This window comes from Cimex lectularius, unplaced genomic scaffold (genome assembly GCF_000648675.2).
Source record: "Cimex lectularius strain Harlan isolate CLEC.00 unplaced genomic scaffold, Clec_2.1 scaffold20, whole genome shotgun sequence".
Lineage (NCBI taxonomy): Eukaryota > Metazoa > Arthropoda > Insecta > Hemiptera > Cimicidae > Cimex > Cimex lectularius.
Window position 1 is genome coordinate 2,574,128 of NW_019392641.1, and position 18,850 is coordinate 2,592,977.

The 18,850-nt window shown below is 39.9% G+C and overlaps 1 protein-coding gene across 1 annotated transcript in view; it reads right to left on the minus strand.

Moving 5' to 3' along the window:
• Positions 1-3,553: 3,553 nt before the first annotated feature.
• The window catches only part of LOC106661296, a 74,425-nt gene continuing 59,128 nt past the window's right edge, over positions 3,554-18,850 (minus strand). Inside the window, exons 5-12 of the mRNA XM_014384586.2 lie at positions 14,079-14,296; positions 7,822-7,958; positions 7,420-7,482; positions 5,312-5,403; positions 5,163-5,241; positions 4,763-4,925; positions 4,537-4,696; positions 3,554-4,481 (exon numbers count right to left, since the gene is read on the minus strand). Coding sequence (XP_014240072.1) covers positions 4,273-4,481; positions 4,537-4,696; positions 4,763-4,925; positions 5,163-5,241; positions 5,312-5,403; positions 7,420-7,482; positions 7,822-7,958; positions 14,079-14,296 — 1,121 coding nt within the window. The 3' untranslated portion in view covers positions 3,554-4,272. The remainder of the gene's footprint in view (positions 4,482-4,536; positions 4,697-4,762; positions 4,926-5,162; positions 5,242-5,311; positions 5,404-7,419; positions 7,483-7,821; positions 7,959-14,078; positions 14,297-18,850) is intronic.

Consider the following 18,850-nt stretch of genomic DNA (forward strand, 5'->3'; position numbering starts at 1 on the left):
ATAAGTTTTATTTTGAGAACTGAATGGAGGCACTAAAGATCGTACAGCCATTAAAAAAAGTTCAGCCAGTGATAATTTTGCCCTGAATGTCATAATTTTAAAGCATACAGCAGGTTTTTTTTAAAACGAGGGTTCGCAACAGCGGAGGTCATATCAACCCTCCGGGTGCCAGTGTTTTTGAAAAAAAGCCCATTTGTAAGTCTGTCGGGCTCGAATGCAGGGCTACTGGATTCGAACCCGGCACCTTTACCTTACAGAGATGAGCGCCATGTCAAAGCCTAAACCATTGCGGCCACCGACGCCCCTAGCAGGTTACAACATTTATGTAACCTAATAAACGAAATTATGTACGAGGGTACTCAGAGTCTAAAAGTAGCAGTGGTTATACTTCTCAGTGAGCACAACACCAACTGCAACCCTGGAAGTGTTGTTAAACCACTTCATACAATCCAAGGGGAAGCCAGAGCAGCAGTCCACAGGCTCATAAATGGACAACCTTCTGCAAGGAAAGGCTATGTAAATAAACAATAGAAACTGAGGGAGGAGATAAAGGCAGATGCCATATTAGGCATGCCAAGTGATGCTACTACTCCAAAATACAATTTTACTAAAAAGTACGATGTACTGATACCAGAACGGGAAGAATGGGCCAAAGAAACATTGCTAAGGGAGTCTTTGGATGAACTCAAAGACCAAACTGAAGGAAAACCTAGGTAAATATGCTACAGTTCCTGAAAAGGCCAGTCACATGTGAGGTGAAGGCAAAGAGTGTTTGTAACTGCATGGAGGCCCTGATGGAAGTTGACACTAATGACCTGACCCTGGCACGGGTCCCTGGGCACTTAGGGCATAGAGGTAATGAAAAGGTTGACAGGTTGGCCAAAGACGAGGCCAACTTGAACTGGGTCTTGAACCTTACATGGCTTAGCATCCTGCCACAAAAGAGGTTACATCTTAAAATGATCCTTAATGAGTCCAAAACCTGGTGCAATAACACCACACACGAAGAGATTCATAGAAGGACCATCTGCAAAACTTATAAAAGAATTACTGGAAAGCAACTGCAACCTAACCAGGATTCTACTCCTGGACTGACATTGTGTTCCCGAGTACTCATCGTCAACAAGACAAGAGGAGCTTTAGCGTCTGCACCTGGCACATGGCCTTATCGGACGTTTTGATTCTCAAGATGAGAGCTGACGCACTTCTGTATACGACGGAATGGTGTTACCGCCGCAGCATTGGTGTAGAGGTTTCCCAGCCCCTAAGGGCCAGTACAACCACGCTCTCCGCTCGTCCACTCCGAATGGTCGGGCCCGCATTGTGCATCGGGTCTTATGCCGCACGCGAGGGGCTAACAGGCCGAAATACATCGCCCCCCCCGCGTACTCCCTAGATAGAGAAGGCCACTCTATTTCTCTGAGTATAGAGGCTCCCCCAGCGTAGAAACTTCCGGGAACGCTCCGGCAGCGGTTTAGTTTAAAGTGGAATTGCTAACCCCCTAGATGAGCACCGCCTACGGTAAAGTCTCTTATCAAGCTCAGCCTAGGTGGTCCGATCCTTCGCTTCCCCAAGGGTACCACGCCGGTCAACAATGCAAAGCATACTCGAGTCCGAGACACCGATTCACTACTCGCTTCCATTCGCTTACTTACGCATTCGAGGGACTATAGCGTCCTGATCATTGCGTCCTCAACGCTTATATGCTGTCGTCCGGTTGCAACGTCTCCCGTGAGGCCGGGGGTTTTTACATTGGCCTTACGCAAGATTCACTGAGGTCACAGATAGAAGACAGCCTCTGTCTAAGTTCCCGCCAGGAGCGTCACCACGCACCACCACGAATCCATTCCAAGTGTAACTAACTCCTGGACTGACATTGCTTTCCCGATTACTCATCGTCAACAAGACAAGAGGATCTTTAACGTCCGCACCTAGCCTATGCGGCCTTATCGGACGTTTTGATTCTCAAGATGAGAGCTGACGCACCTCTGCATACGACGGAAAAGTGTTACCGCCGAAATACATCAGCCCGTCCCCCCCCTAGCGTACTCTCTAGATAGAGAAGGCAACTCTATATCTCTGAGTGTAGAGGCTGCTCCAGCGTAGAAACTTCCGGGAACGCCCCGACAACGGTTTCGGATTATAGTGGGATTGCTACCCACCCCCTAGATGAGCACTGTCTACGGTAAAAGGTCTCTTATCGAGCTCAGCCTACACCTGCTGCACGTAATCGAGGGACGCCATAGGTCTAGCCTAGGTGGTCCGATCCTTCGCTTCCACAAGGGTACCACGCCGGTCATACGCACAACAATGCAAAGCATACTCGAGTCAAAGACCGCCGATATCACTACCCTTTTCCAATCGCTTACTTACGCATTCGAGGGACTGTAGCATGATCATGACGTCCTCAACGCTTACATGCTGTCGTCCGGTCGCAACGTCTCCCGTGAGGAACGGGGGGTAATACATTGGCCATACGCAAGCTTCACGAAAGGTCCCAGATAGAAGACAGCCTCTGTCTAAGTTCCCGCCAGGGGCGTCACCACAAGCCACCACGAGTCCATCCCAATGTGACTCTGGGCTGGTTTTTGAAACGTTGAGTCACCCCGTGGTACAGATGGCCATACAACCCTCCCCCGTCTTTGTAGACAGGATCTGGTGCACTGGCCCTCGTGTGACTCTGCTAAGGCACCCGCCGCCCCTGCCGACCCTGAGGCCGACATAAGACAGCTTGTGCTTTAGAGAGGTTGCCACGCCCTCTGGGCTGCACCATTATTTTGTGCCCGGATACCCCCCTTGTAACCAAGGGTTAGGAGGGGTCACAGGATAGAATGAAGGAATTCGGATTGAGAAACAGGGCCGTGGAAGAGAACACGAGGTGAGCCGTTTCGGGGTCTCGAGTCTCAACCACATTATACCACCCGTTGTCGCCGTGGTTCCACATAGTGTGGGCCATGACTCCCAGGGTGGGTGAGGACTGACAGGGCACTATCATTTAAGAAAGCACATGCTAAGAGTATAGACAGAAGAAACACTGTGCAGATACTGCCAGGAAGAGTGGAAGGCCGCAGAACATATTTTATGTTTTTGTGAAGGTCTATGTAGGTGCAGGTTCTTGAAACTAGGATACGAAAGCGAGCAAGATCCTACACTAAGGAGCCACAGGCAAGAGGCTATGGAGGTTGATTAACAACCTGACCCTGGTCAGTGAATTATAAAAAACAGGAGAGCGTGCAGAATGCCTTGAGGCCACCTCTTTTATCCGTATCTCTACTTGTCTACAAAAAGGTTATACGTTAAGGGGACCATAATGATGAATACATAGATGTGCCAACCAAACCAAAATATTGCTTCAAAGTGATTGGAAAACAGGTGGATTTTATTTTCAGTAATGGGCTATGCAGGGGTGATCAATGGACGGAAATTATTCACGATAGTCGAAGGATTAAAGCAATACCAGTAACAATAAAATAGGACGTTCTAAAAGGATTTTAAAAATAATTAGGAAATTGAAAAAAGGTCATTTTTATCGACTCACCCCAATACATGTGGATGTCTACTTTTGAAAATTTATTATTTAAAAAAAAATCATACATACACAAAACTATGCTAACACTATACTAAGCATTTTAATTATCAAGAATTAATATTAATCCGGACTTGGACGGCCAAACGTCTATATAAGGCTGGAAGATCGTGCCGGTATTCGGCCGACTCACATTACATAGAAGTTCGTCCACTCCGCCATGCCTGTTTTAGAAATGATAATAAATAAATAGCTCATACAACTGTTGACAGCTGTCAGTATGAATAAGACGTGACCCGATTCAAACGCCCAACATTCAAGAAATTGTAAAAAAAAGAGTTTATTTTGAAATAAGAAGATCCACTTTGAAGTTGAGCTAGTAAATCTGGCCACATTTGGCTAAAAAGGCACTCTCTTAATAAATAATGTAACATTTATGACTGATAATACTTAAAGATTACAGGCTAAAAGCGAAATCCATATACACAAAAAGAGATTTTTTTGCGTACATAAAAAATAAGATCACATCGATTGTCTTCACGTTTACATATAAAAAATGTAAAAAATTATGCCTGGAAATATTTACATAAGTAAAGTTTTTCATTGGGAAATGAAGGAGGAGTAAAGCTCTGCGAGGTGACGGCCGCTCGGTGCGCGTCTCTGGAGGACGAGAAGGCAGGAGCTGGCATCCCCAGTCTTATACGTAATTTTTGTCTAGTTGCAGTTTCGTTCTGGTCGGTGCCGGTCTATTTGAGGTTCATGAAACATCTGGGCCTGTTGGAAAGTTGCGGAGGAGCGGAGAGCAAAGGCTGCTTTGAGAGCCGTTTCAGTCTGCAGCACATGGCGGCGAGGGCGACGGTCAGCATCGTCAACAGGGTCGCCACGGCGGCGGAAAGCGATGCCACCAGCCCGCTCCTCAAGCACACCGAATTGCCAAGAGGTCTTCCTCCCGTACCTGTAACCGGTAAAACGTTAAAAAACGACGGACGATGACAGGCTGTTTTACTCACTGTTTGTCAGAGGCGATTCTTCCGGCCCTTCCTGGAGGACTCGCAGACTCTGGAAGAGCGAGATGTTCTGGGAGATGTTGCCCGCGGGGGCCTGGGGCGTCGTCTCCTCGACGGACCTCTTCGTCAGCCCTTTGGCGTTCCTCCAGTGGCACGGTTGGCTCTGAAAAAACAAAGGTTTAGTCCGTGTTGTTAAAGAGGCTAGCGTAGTTTAGCATTGGATGCATACTGGGCATCGGCCGTGGCACATCCTGACATCACACTCGATATAAAGGGCGGGCGACCCTGTAAACCGGAACGTCTTCATGTACGCGAACACCTGAGTCTCGAAAACGCCCGCCTCCGACCACGACCCCCTGAACCTGGAGATGAGCTTGTCGTCGACCGGACACCTGGAACAACCCCAATCAAATTACAATTTATACAACTACTTATAATAACAATTAACAGTAATAAGCTGTTTTATCAAAAAAAGACAAATGTATTATGCAAAAAAACATGCTCCATATTTTGTCCGAGAAGGAGGATTGCTTTAATAAGCGATCAAGCCACTGTTAATGGCAACAAATAAACTATAAACAGATGTAACATTGGTTTTCCCTTGATAAATAGTTTTTTGGTCTACATACCCATATTGGTCGATCAGTTGAATCCTCTTGTTAGCACCGTTGTGAGCGTAGCAGTCGTTGACCACAATGTCGAAGCCGTCTGAAAAAAAATCAAAAGTTTAAATTATTATTGTCTTATTAAGAATTTTAAAATATTTCAGGAAACTTACCGTATTTACTCCTCATGTAAATGATCAGTGTCAGAGGGTCCCCGACTCGCACAGGGCCTGCGACTCGGTTCCCGTTTGTACCATAGCCATACCTAGAAAGTATTATTTATTTATTTTTTTTGGGGGGGAGGGGTATAAACAGGGCCCCTTATATGTGCCTATCTTAGAAATAAAATTATGATTTTGCCAATAAAAAAACTGATTTTATTTTTCAAAACTGGGCCGCTCTCATAAAGGTGCTGCTATCATAACTCCATCTCGAACGATCCAGGAAACTCAAGACATCGTTGTTTATGTTAGTAATCGAAATTTTGAAAAAAAAATTCACTGAACGAGAAAATATTGTTGACTTTGTTGTTTGTTTGTGTATTGTTTGTGAAGGTTCTACGTTACAGTAAATAAAAAAAAAGTTCGCGCATATTATTGCAAAATTGATGATTCATAAGTGAATATTACTTGTTTTATCATCATATTTTCGTCCTCGTTTTAAATTTAGAACGTCCTTGACGAGAAATTTAATAATGACAATTTGACATCAATTATTTTATTTATTTGTTATGGAATTTTAAAATAAAGATTGAGTGCGTGTTGCTTTAAAATGGTAAGACTTCACAGAAAGATCGAATATTAAACCTGTTTATACTTTTAGAATTATAAATTATTTTGGTGAGACGTGAGACGATTTCGCTTCATGAATCAGAAAAAATTAAATAATTTCATTTATTCTATTGTAAGTCAAATTCCACATTTTGCTTAATTGTATCGTTATCGGTTTTATCCTAAACCAATGTTGATTTTATATGTGTGGTAATTAGTGACCGTTAGTCGATGATTATTCGGAAATCGTGAGATGCGGTCTGGTGTGATGTAGGTTTCAGAAAAACATTTCCTTTATCGTGCCAAAGTTTCGGTCTTTATTGAGATCATCTTCAGGGCCTGGGATTTACAAACATTTTTTAAATTTAACAAATACATGTAGGATGTGGAAAAAAGTGAATTTATACAATGCAAAAATTCATTTTTTTCAACATCCTATATGCGTTTGTTAAATTTAAACAATGTTTGTAAATCCCAGGCGCTGAAGATGATCTCAATAAAGATTGAAACGTTGGCACGATAAAGAAAATGTTTTTCTGAAACCTATATCACACCAGACCGCATCTCACGATTTCCGAATAATCGTTGATTTTATATCTTTTCTATTTTTTCTTCATAATGTTTTGTTAATTTTTATTTTTTTATTCTTGTTAATTTTTATTTTATCCTTTATTGTTAGTTCATTTTCATATTCAGTTTATGCGTTCTTAATTTAGTTTTTTTATTGTTATAATTTTTGCTTATATTAAGTCGCCTTTATATATATATTCTTTTTTCTGTTTTATGTTCATTTTGCAACGACCTCCGACAAACTATAACCTCCATGTGTGTAACTATAAACCTTTTCTTCCATTGTTGTAAATATTATTACTGAAAATCACTCTCTCTCTCTCTCTCCCTCTCCCTCTCCCTCTCCCTCACCCTTTCTCTCTCTTTCTCTCCCTCACCCTCTCTCTCTCTCTTTCTCTCTCCCACCCTCACTCTCTCTTTCTCCCACCCTCACTCTCTCTCTCCTACCCTCACTCTCTCTCTCCCACCCTCTCTCTCTCTCTCTCCCACCCTCACTCTTTCTCTCTCTCTCTCTCTCTCTCTCTCTCTCTCATCATGAATCGTGCGCTCTTTTTAAGCAACAAGCATGTTATTATGATTTTCAGGTTTGATCGTTTAGTTCTCATCCTTGTTTAGCTTTGCAAGATCTCTTTTCGTGATCTATGGGATAGCATAAATTAATAGAACTCTCATAGAACCTTTTCTAGAGTAGAGGTCGTTTCGGTGTTGTACAACGAAATAGAATAATTACATTTAAAATCAGGACGGATTGTTTTTTTGGAGAGAGAAACGGCGGGACTTATCTCGTTTCACGCTAAGGTCGAAGCGATATCGGAAAAAAAGTCGCCCGGTTTACTTTCCGACACGTCTTCCGACGCCCACCCAAAAAACTCGGAGAGCGCCCGTTAACGTAATATTTGCCATTCAAAAGAATCTCGACCAAACTTAAAAAAAAGGCTCACCTGATTTCCATGTAACACTCGGGCGGCGACAGCGTAAAAACGACCGGGTTTCCTGTGGCCACCCTGAAAGAAAGAGGAAACGGGTCAAAACATCCCGCTCTGACGGAAGGAAGCCGGAAGAAGTACAACTTAGATCCCTTAATGTGCGTACCTCGAAAGAGTGCGAAGAAGTGCGTGATTGGGGTGATTTGTGGGGGTAGAAAAAGAGTGGACGAATTGAAAGTGAAGAGCGTGCATACTTCGAAGCGGCAAAGTCCGAAGGGCCGGCTTTAGTTAGGGATTTGGCATGCCGGTCGTCGGACTGCAATGGAAACTGTGTCAGAACTCAGAGGGCGATTTTACCAGAGCCGTGAGAAGAGAAAAGTCTCGGCGACCAGAAAATAGATTTCCGGCAGTACTTACTCAACGTCGAGAAACGGAAAAGTGACGGTTTTCCAAAAATCGTAGCCGTACTCGCACGTGACTTTGAAGTGCTCGTCCCATTCTTCTTCGATGAGAGGGTTGTACTGGACCGTAACAGTATTCCACATCAAGTTTTTCTACGCATAACAAACACAAACAAATAAGACAATGACAAAAACCTAAAAAAAGTCATGCAATTTTTAGACTAAGATAAATAAACATAAAATTGTAAGAGTATTTATTGGATTTCAGCCATAAGGCCCTCTCAGTAATCCTATTGCATGGGGTATTCGGATTACTGACGGTGTTCAAAAAAGAAATATGTATAGCAAAAATTGTAATAAAACTTATTATTGCTGTAGTATCCTTAATGCGTTTACATATATACTTCTAAAAAAATTTTAACGTTTACTTCATTGTTTTTTCTTTATTCTCTGATTTTAAAGCAAAATTTAAAAAAGAAATAATTCTTGAAAATTAGTATAGTCTAAGCTGGTCTTGGGCTTTCGTTTAACTCTCCTCTCACACACTTAGACACTTCTTCTCTGCCTCTCCCCCTCATTCCCTAATTTACGCTCTCTCTTCCTGACACTCACTTTATATTTCTGATTCACTCACTCACTTATTTACTCCCTCTCACACTCACTTACTTTCTCTTTCTCTAGCTCTGCCTCACTCACTCATTCAATCACTCACTCACTAACTCTTTCACTCACGTACTCATTCCCTCACTCACTCAGTCACTTACTCTCTCTCTCTCTCTCTCTCTCTCTCTCCACCAGACACTTACGTAATATTTCTTATTCACTCACTAACTCTTTCATTCACGTACTCATTCACTCACTAACTCTTTCACTCACATACTCATTCCCTCACTCACTCAGTCACTTACTCTCTCTCTCTCTCTCTCTCTCCACCAGACACTTACGTAATATTTCTTATTCACTCACTAACTCTTTCATTCACGTACTCATTCACTCACTGAGTCACTGACTCTCCCCCACTCCTTCACTTATTTACTCTCTCTCTCTCTCTCTCTCTCTCTCTCTTCCAGACACTCACGCCATATTTCTGATTCACTCACTCATTCAATCACTCACTAACTCTTTCACTCTCGTACTCATTCACTCACTTACTCAGTCACTTTCTCTCTCTCTCTCTCTCTCTCTCTCTCTCTCTCTCTCTCTGTCTCTTCCAGACACTCACGTCATATTTCTGATTCACTCACTCATTTATTTACTCTCTCTCTCTCTCCTTCTCACTCACTTACCATTTCTCTCTCACTCACTCTTTCTCACTCTCTCTCTCTCTCTTTATCTATCTATCTCATTCACTCACCCACTCAATTATTTACTCTCTCTCCTTCTCACTCAATTCTATTCTCTCTCACTCACTCACTAACTCATGTAATCACTCACTTACTCTCTCTCTCTCTCTCTCTCTCTCTCTCTCTCTCTAATTCATTCACTCATCTCTCACTTACTAACTCGCTCTCTCTCTATGTAGACAATAAAAAAATATATATTTTTGATTTGTATTTTGAATAATGTAAACTTAATTGCATGTACGTATAAGACCTAATTTTGCGGGTTTTGCATATATAAAATATTAAGTACAATTCAATTCTCTTTGTCTTTCACTCTCTCTTTCCCTCCCTCTTTCTCTCTTTTTCTTTTTCTCTCTCACACCCTCTCCCTCATCAATTCTGTCACGAAGAATGCCCATTCCACAAAATAGAGAATCGTTCTATGATTTTTTGATGGACTTGGAGTTCATGAGTTCCAAGATGCTTAATCCTACATATGCATGGTAATGACATCCTTGATTTTAAGACATAGTGCTACGGTAAAACATGAACCCTGGGTCTGTTGAAACTTATAGGAAAAAACGGAAAGTGATATGTAAAATCAGCGGTTTTCATTGCGTTCTGAAACTCTAGGGGTTGGCGTTCTATCCTTTTATTGAAGGACTTGTAAAGCGATCCAGCATGCAAAAGTCAAACTAAGTTCCCTCCTATTGCAAAGTTATACTTATCAGAAAAAGTCCCTCTCAAACAAGATTTTATTAAGCTTCTATACAACTTGCCTGAAGAAAATGATATTAATGAATTTTATTTTTTTAAATTTATTTTAATTTGATATTTTATTAAAATTGGGTACATTCTCAGAATTAAGAAATAATATCTACGTGTAAGCTGGAAAAACAATTGTGCCGCAGGATAAATAATGAGGTCAAATGAGGTTTGTGTATCTGAACACGACGTAAAGCTAGATTTTTAAAATTTTCTCAAAATTGCACGTGGGGGCGAAAGTCTATTGGTCAAGGTCTAATAGATGTTATTTTTCAATAAAAGAAAGATGATAATTGACTTAAAGTAAGTAGCGGTAACATGGTCACAGGCTAATCATTGCGGTATTGTTTATTTTGCGGTTGTAACCTAGTTTTATTTGTTACGAGTAGGCGATGTGAAGAATCTCTTAATTTTAGGGTCAACATTAAATATAATAAATAACTACAAGTTGGAGAACTTAATCAACACAATTCGTGATTTCTCATCCATGGAAATAACTCACTAAATACATTTTGGACTATTCCATCTTCGGTGTGTTTCGTCCTAAATCACAGATCTTCAATAAAGAAACCCCACGTGGTTGAAAAACAACCAGTCAAGAAAAGACATCAAGAATCCACTAGAAGATGTTTCAATAAAGATTTTCTATCAAATGGAATAATAAAAATCAATTCTGGATTTCCCGATAACCTTTCTTGATGGTAGAAGGTAGAATTGTTATTTTTTTTAGAAGAAAAAACAATATTTACAAATTAATTAAGGTTTTTAGTTGAGATAAAAAGTCAGCGTCACGAGCGGGATGCGAACCCACGGCTTGATACGCCGCTGCTCTACCAATTACCGCTTCAATTTTTCAAATGTCGTGTAATCTATTTGATTGAAAAATGGCAAAAAGGAGGGAAAATTCAAAAGGTGGGGTTGAGATGGGAAGTTGGTGTCCGAATGGATCGAAGACACGATAGGACAAGTGGTAGAGTAGCGGTGTTATCTAGCCGAAGGTCGTGGGTTCGAATCCCGCTCGTGACACTGACTTTTTTATCTCAATTAAAATCCTTAATTAATTGAAAGATATTAATTGGTCAAGCGGACCACGAAAACTAATGAATTTAATATTTACAAATGTTATAAAGAATAAATATTTGTCTGTATTAAAACAACATTACTTAAAAAGCAGAAAGGTGACGATTCAGTCAACCACAGATTGTAAATTGCTGAAAGGAACGAGAAAATATATGTATAAAAAATATTTTGCAGATAAACTGTTGCAAAGAATGATAGATGGTTGATGGCCATCAATCACAACGCTTACGACTGACTCTATCAAGTGCAACTTGGTCAATAAAAAAAATATATGTTCTTCATGAAAAAGTTGAAAATGCATTAGAGCATTTAATTAAGACTAAAATGATTAAATGAAAACGAAACGGTGTGTCACAGGGCGGATTATTAAGGCCAGTCTATATCTGCACTAACGAGGGTACCAGAAAACGAGAAAAATATCACGGCTATCATTGCTGATGATACGCCAATCACGGCCGTCGGAGAAAGCAAAGCTGAACCGATCCCGAATTGAAAATGGGCCGCAAAGAAAATCGGATTAAACGGAGGAAAATCTGTACACGGGTCTTTACCAACGAAAAATGAAGTGTTAACCTCGATGTTATCCTTATTTTAACCTAGCTGAGTTATGACTAGAAGTTTCTGCAGAGTAAATCACACGTATGATATATAAGATGATGGATTGGGAATGTAAAGTTCTCTACAGGTCTTGATCTGCTCATGTAAAAACGACCGTCAAGTTTAAGTCAAGTTTTTATAATAATGTACCGAAGGATATAACAAAGTTGTAAGTTATAAATGAAGAACCTTCCTTGGATTTTTAAGTTGTAAACCGGCAAAAAAAATTTACGATAAATTATCTTAGCCCACAAAGAGAAGGTGGCAAGACAAAGCCCTGACAAGTAACCTGAAAACCAGACCAAAAGTTCAACCCTTCAAGTTTAGGGGACGACAAACAGCTGAGGTCATCGCTGGCCGTCTGCGTTTTGTACTTCTACTCTTTCACGCGTATTTTTCAACAGCCATTTGAGCGTCTCGACCTGTTACTGAATCTCTGCGTTTGTGTGCACAGTCTGGTCACATCCACTGCCTTACAATACTCGATATTCTTCGGGACGGGGTTGAACCGACTCAACTCTCGCTAATAAATTACTTTTATTCTACGGACGTCACACACGTAGAGACGTTAAGCAACCGCTTTATATCACGCTAATAAATTACATTCCAAATAAATTAAAATAAACACAACACACCTTGTATTACGTCGACGTATAAAACATAAAAATAAACTGTATATTGATTTAAGAAATGTAATTTTTGTGTAAAACATCCCCCCATCGCATATTTGGGTAACACTGTGGAATGATTCCGGGAGGTAATATAATAAAACCAACGATAAAAACCATCAACTATAATAACTGTGAATAACTGTTTTGATGACAGGGAGATAGAAAAAATAGCGGAAAAGATAAAATAACACCTAACGATTCCCTGACGGTGCGAACGTGATGGAAGCAGTCCGGGTGTCGAAAAAGCAAATACGCATAACATGACTAGCAGCCGTTTCATTATGGTCATCATCACGACATAACTGGACAGATATGGACGAAATGTCATGGATTTCGAACCACGAAAATTCGTTCGAAAAATTAAAACTTATTGGACAACAATAATTACACTGGGTGGCCCGGAAAATAAAGCAGTTTTCATGTTTTCTTTAATGTTTTATCGAGGGCACTCTCAACACGACACGCAAGAATGGCACAATTACACAGAAGACAAACACTTTGAGCCCTGAAGATGATCTCAATAAAGATCGAAACGTTGGCACGATAAAGAAAATGTTTTTCTGAAACTTACATCACACCAGACCGCATCTCACGATTTCTAAATAAATATCGATTAACGGTCACTAATCACCATACATAAATAACAACACTGCTAGGCACAATAAAGTTATAAACAACGTGGCAAACGTGAGCAATAATGACAGATATCAAGATAAAAAGTATATAAATATAAACATTTACTCAAACAAATTGACAAATAACAATCTACACAAACAATCTAAAAATAAAAAAATAAAAAAGGAGTGATAAAATTAAAAAATTAAAACCAGATTAATCACCATATACGCGTGAAATTAAGGCTATGATGAGTTGATTTAACACTAGAAATTTTGCTAAACTCTCAAACTCCTATTTTGGACAAGATTGTTGAGGTGGGAAGTAATGACAGATATCAAGATAAAAAGTGTTTAAATGGAAACATTTACTCAAACAAATTGAAATAAACAATCAACCCAAACGATCGACAAATTAATAAAAATGAAAAAGAAGTGATAAAATGTAAATCAGATTAATCACCATATACGTGTGAAATTAAGCTATGATGAGTTTAGTTAATATTAGAAATTTCGGTTAACGTCTCCTATTTTGGACACGGTCATTGAGGTGGGAAGTAATGACTCCTATTTTGGACAAGGTTGTTGAGGTGAGAAGTAATGACTCCTATTTGGGACAAGGCTGTTGAGGTGAGAAGTAATGACTCCTATTTTGGACAAGGCTGTTGAGGTGAGAAGTAATGACTCCTATTTTAGACAAGGCTGTTGAGGTGAGAAGTAATGACTCCTATTTTGGACAAGGTTGTTGAGGTGAGAAGTAATGACTCCTATTTTGGACAAGGTTGTTGAGGTGAGAAATAATGACTCCTATTTTGGACAAGGCTGTTGAGGTGAGAGGTAATTACTCCTATTTTGGACAAGGTTGTTGAGGTGAGAAGTAATGACTCCTATTTTGGACAAGGTTGTTGAGGTGAGAAGTAATGACTCCTATTTTGGACAAGGTTGTCGAGGTGAGAAGTAATGATTCCTATTTTGGACAAGGTTGTCGAGGTGAGAAGTAATGACTCCTATTTTGGACAAGGTTGTCGAGGTGAGAAGTTATTTTGGACAAGGTTGTCGAGGTGAGAAGTAGTGATTCCTATTTTGGACAAGGTTGTCGAGGTGAGAAGTAATGACTCCTATTTTGGACAAGGTCGCTATCAAAAGAAGTTTCCTGAATGTATTGTGGACATTATATGCTTTTCATTCGCTATATGTGACTTATGTTGGACATATTGTACTCACGGCTGGGTTCTTCCGGGCGTCTTCCTGCCTCGAATTCTTCCCGAGTGTGCCACACCTGTTGAGCTGTATGTAGAATTCGTAGTAGTCGCGTCCAGTGCCGTTGATGTAGACGCAGTCGGGGTCATACGAGTAGCCCGACGAGTAAAGCAGGCCGCCGAATGAGCCGTTGAAGCCTATCCTGATTTTCATGTAGTCGTCTTGACATTCGGCTTCGATATCTGTAACCAAAAAAACGACGGATTTTGAAACTTTTTAAATCCTTCGATGAAAAACGGCGTTGCGTAAAGTCGGGCCGGACTTCCGCGTACCTCCCAGGGTTTATCGGCCCCATTGTCTGACAAAACTGTTAGAAAAGGATACGCCGGGTTAAGGAGAGCGACTTCTTCACTCTCGGTCCTGTGTTTGGCGTTAAACAAAGGAAGGATTTTTTTTACAATAGTACATTCCTAGGACGAACAATCGTTCGTGGGGCAGGACCGTTCTTACACTTCGGAAAAGCGAGGTCTAAGCGTTTGACATCAAGTAGCTGTACTCAATTTCGGTTTAAAGGATAATCACAAAAACATTTTCAAACTAAAAGAGTCGCTTTTTCAATAAAATGGTGTTATTGATGTACCAAATCAAAATGCCACCGACTGAAGATACTCGGTCCTTAAAACTTGATGAGTTTAATTTTCCTTGTGTTGAAAAGATGAAAATGAAGTGACTTAAAGACCAAATGAAAAATAGACATTCTCGGCTTCAATATGTTAAGTCTAGTACGAATTGTTCACGTGTAAAACCCGGTTCTAATATGATATAGGTAAATCTTTAAAATTTGGCAAATATCTATGAAGGTATCTTTGCGCTCCGTGTCCAGCTCATTGTTGTTGCCCTAACGGGCGAACGGCGGAAGCTGTTGCGTCGTCGGTCTGTTGAGCCACTTCTCTCCCGTTTACCACAAACTTACATCACCCCGGCTTTCTTTCGTCGAATGGGCTTCGTTGAGGCCTTTTTCGGGGCGAAGCACCGTCTTAAGTGAGACTTGCTAAAGTCTTGAATGCCACGACTCGTGTTAACAAGGAACATAAATAAGGTAATCTTTTCTGAAGTACAAAGAAAGAAAGACCAAAATTAGGCTGGCTTAGGGATAGCAAATGTAAATAAATATCGACTCAAAGGGTTCAAATTTATCAGAATTTCTGCTCAAAATATGTCCTTTTTTGAAAGATTGACTTTGAGAGACTTTCTCATTCCAGACAAAACACATATGGAACATAATATATTGGATTCCGCATCTTATGTCAAAAACAAATAGCAAGATAAAGTAGATAACAAACTTGAACAAAATCGAGACATAGCTAGATAAATAGATAGATATACAGCTAGAATGATAGTTAGATAGATAGTTGGATAGATAAATAGATAGAGAGAGAGCGAGAAAGAGAAGGAGAGAATGAAAGAGAGAGAGAGCGAGAAAGAAAGAAAGAAAGAAAGAGAGAGAGAGAAAGAGTGGGGGAGAGAGAGAGAGAGAGAGAGAGAGAGAGAGAGAGAGAGAGAGAGAGAGAGAGAGAGAGAGAGAGAGAGAGAGAGAGAGAGAGAGAGAGAAAGGGAGGGGAGAGCAAGACAGATAGAAAGATAGATAGACAGTTAAAGAAATATATAGATAGATAGATAAATAGAGAGCAAGAGAGAGAGAAAGAGGGAGAGAGAAAAAGAGTGGGGAGAGAGAGAGAGAGAGAGAGAGAGAGAGAGAGAGAGAGAGTGAATGGGAGAACAAGGCAGGTAGAGAGAAAGGGGGATTTGAATGAAAAATGGATGAAACAAAAAATGAGACATAAGTAAATAAGGTAAATAGACAGATAGGTAAATAAGATAAATAGATTTAATAACATATAGCTACATATACCAATTTAATAACACATAAGAGATTAAAATTTATTCTATTAAGCTTTAATAACATATGACTACAGAAACGCTTTTAACATTTGGAAATGCTTGGTCAATATTATGAAATCATAATTAAATTGCAAATAATAGATACTTTTAAATTTCAACAAGGAAATCAAATGAAGTATTTTTTATTTATGTACTTTAAAATTTAAATGTTTTTGTATGTTTATATGTCTAAGAGCATATTTTCTAAGGCAGACTTTTTGCGAAATATCACCACTTTCTTTCTAGATTAGTAACTAATAAACTTTTTGAATGGATCTTTTTTTTGACAACCATTATAAAAAAACAAAAGTATATAGATCATTCAGACAATACATGATAAAGTTATGCTGTTTACTTCCAACCCGAGATAATTTTATAATTTCATCCAAGTACATTTTAACTGTAAGTGTAAATTTTTGTAAGGTGAAGCCGGCCATTAATTGTCTGTTTGCATTAATGGCTGTGAGTCTTTTGTTCTGCGTTAATCAATTCTTGCTTGCTTCATGCCTGTTTAACGCCGACCGTTTGTTGCGGTTCTGCATATCCAACTGGGTCAACTCGTTACCGGCAAATCGCCTGTTTAGCACACAGAACTCTACAGAAAATGGAAAAGTCAAGTTTGGGACTTTGTACCCCCAGATCAAAACTCAATTTTTTCGATTTTTCAGTCACTATCATTGACACAGTTTAGGACATCCTCTCTTGGGATTTTTATGCAATTTACGATAACGGGATCCAATTACTTCGTTGACAAAGTCGAGAATTTGGAAGAATTTTCGTTCAAGTAGTTTGAATAAGAAATTTGTTTGAGGTTTTGGCTAAATTCCTGACTTTTAGTCCTTGTATCAGTTGTAGTAGTATGGAGTTGTAAAGTAGTCTTTTGTCTGGCGACAGACGATTTTGCCGTACCGTCGTTTAATTAAGCCGTGTTTGTGGATTCTACGTCTGTACCCCTAGGTATTCGTATTGCATGCAATTTTTATTTATTTAGAAATCGTGAGATGCGGTTTGGTGTGATGTAGGTTTCAGAAAAACATTTTCTTTATCGTGCCAACGTTTCGATCTTTAAATTCACTAATTTCGTGGTCCGCTTGACCAATTAATACATTACAATTAATTAAGGTTTTTAGTTGAGATGAAAAAAAGTCAATGGCACGAGAGGGATTCGAACCCGGCACGAACGGAAAGCTTTTTTCATCTCAATTAAAAACCTTAATTGTAATGTACTAATTGGTCAAGCGGACCACGAAATCAGTGAATTTAATGAATTAAATGAAATATACTTCACTAAAGCTCTCCGAGGCCATTTCATTTGTCGTCGAGAATCCAATCCGATTACACGACATTTGAAAAATGGCAAAAAGTAGGGAAAACTCATAAGGTGTGGTTGAGATGGGAAGTTGATGTCCGAATGGATCGAGGTCACGGTAGCTAAGTGGTAGAGCAGCGGCGTATCTAGCCGAAGATCGTGGGTTCGAATCCCGCTCGTGCCATTTTTTTCATCTCAACTAAAAACCTTAATTAAGTGTTTCGATCTTTATTGAGATCATCTTCACGGCTCAAAGTGTTTGTCTTCTGTGTAATTGTGTCATTATTGCGTATCGTGTCCAGAGGCACAATTACACAGAAGACAAACACTTTGAGCCCTGAAGATGATCTCAATAAAGATCGAAACGTTGGCACGATAAAGAAAATGTTTTTCTGAAACCTACATCACACCAGACCGCATCTCACGATTTCTAAATAAATATCGATTAACGGTCACTAATCACCACACACATTGTATGCAATGTGAAGTAAGAGAAGCCCTCAGGGCAGTACTGTACCAAGGGATGAGGTGATGACGTCTACGCGATAACACTATTGAACAATAAGTGGCAGTTGTCAAAACCGAATTGACGGAATTTATATTTTGGGAATTTAGGATCAGAAGCATATTTTTCAAAAGGAACGTTTCTAAAACTCTGTCCCAAAATGAGTAGTAGACGTGTTCTCCTTTATTAATTAGGACAATGTTAGTATTTTGGTTTAAGGAAAATTCAGATATGGGAGTGTTTCCAAGCTGAAAGAAAGTAGAAGAACAGAATTGGATAATTGGATATATAATGAATATGATGCCACTTTATGGAGGTTTTGGAGGACTTTAAGTTTAAGGACGAAACCTCTAGCTTTTTCTACTATCTAAAAATGACTAGGTTTTAGATATTTTTTTATCGGTGGCATATACTAAGCATCTTTACTCAAGCCACTTTAGTCACGAAATTTTTTTTCGTCTTATCGAGAGATATCTTTAATACGGGAAAAAGTATAGAATAGCATTTTCTGTTTTTGACTTATTTTGACATGAAAAATTAATGGTGAGGCAACAGCTTAATTTCCTGTTGAGGTAGTGAAATTATGAAAATTAAAAAAAAGCGAGATAAGCCGGCCGTCAGTACTGGGGCAAGGACAAGACGCCTTATCCGTTCATCTTTCCATTCGAGCGACGGCTTTCCCTTCTTCGGACCCCGTCCTCCGCTAAATCCATTTTCCCGACTTTTCATAATTAACTAAAATTTCCATTCCGGGAATATTTCCCGATGTTTTCCCTAAGGATGAGATTGCGTTTTTTCACCTCACCGCTCAGGTATGATGGCGTGAATCCAAGGGCGTCGACGGCGGCGTCTCCGCGTTTACACGCTCGTAACACATTCAATGGAAGCTTCGGCAAAACGGCCTCAACGGACACGTCTCGGCCTCGTCAAAACGCAAAAGACCCCGAGGTCTTTGAAGGAGGAAAATCGAGCGTTAAACCGTTCCTAGGGATCGTATTATGCCCACCGTCAACCTCGTGACATATCGCGAATCTGCACGTT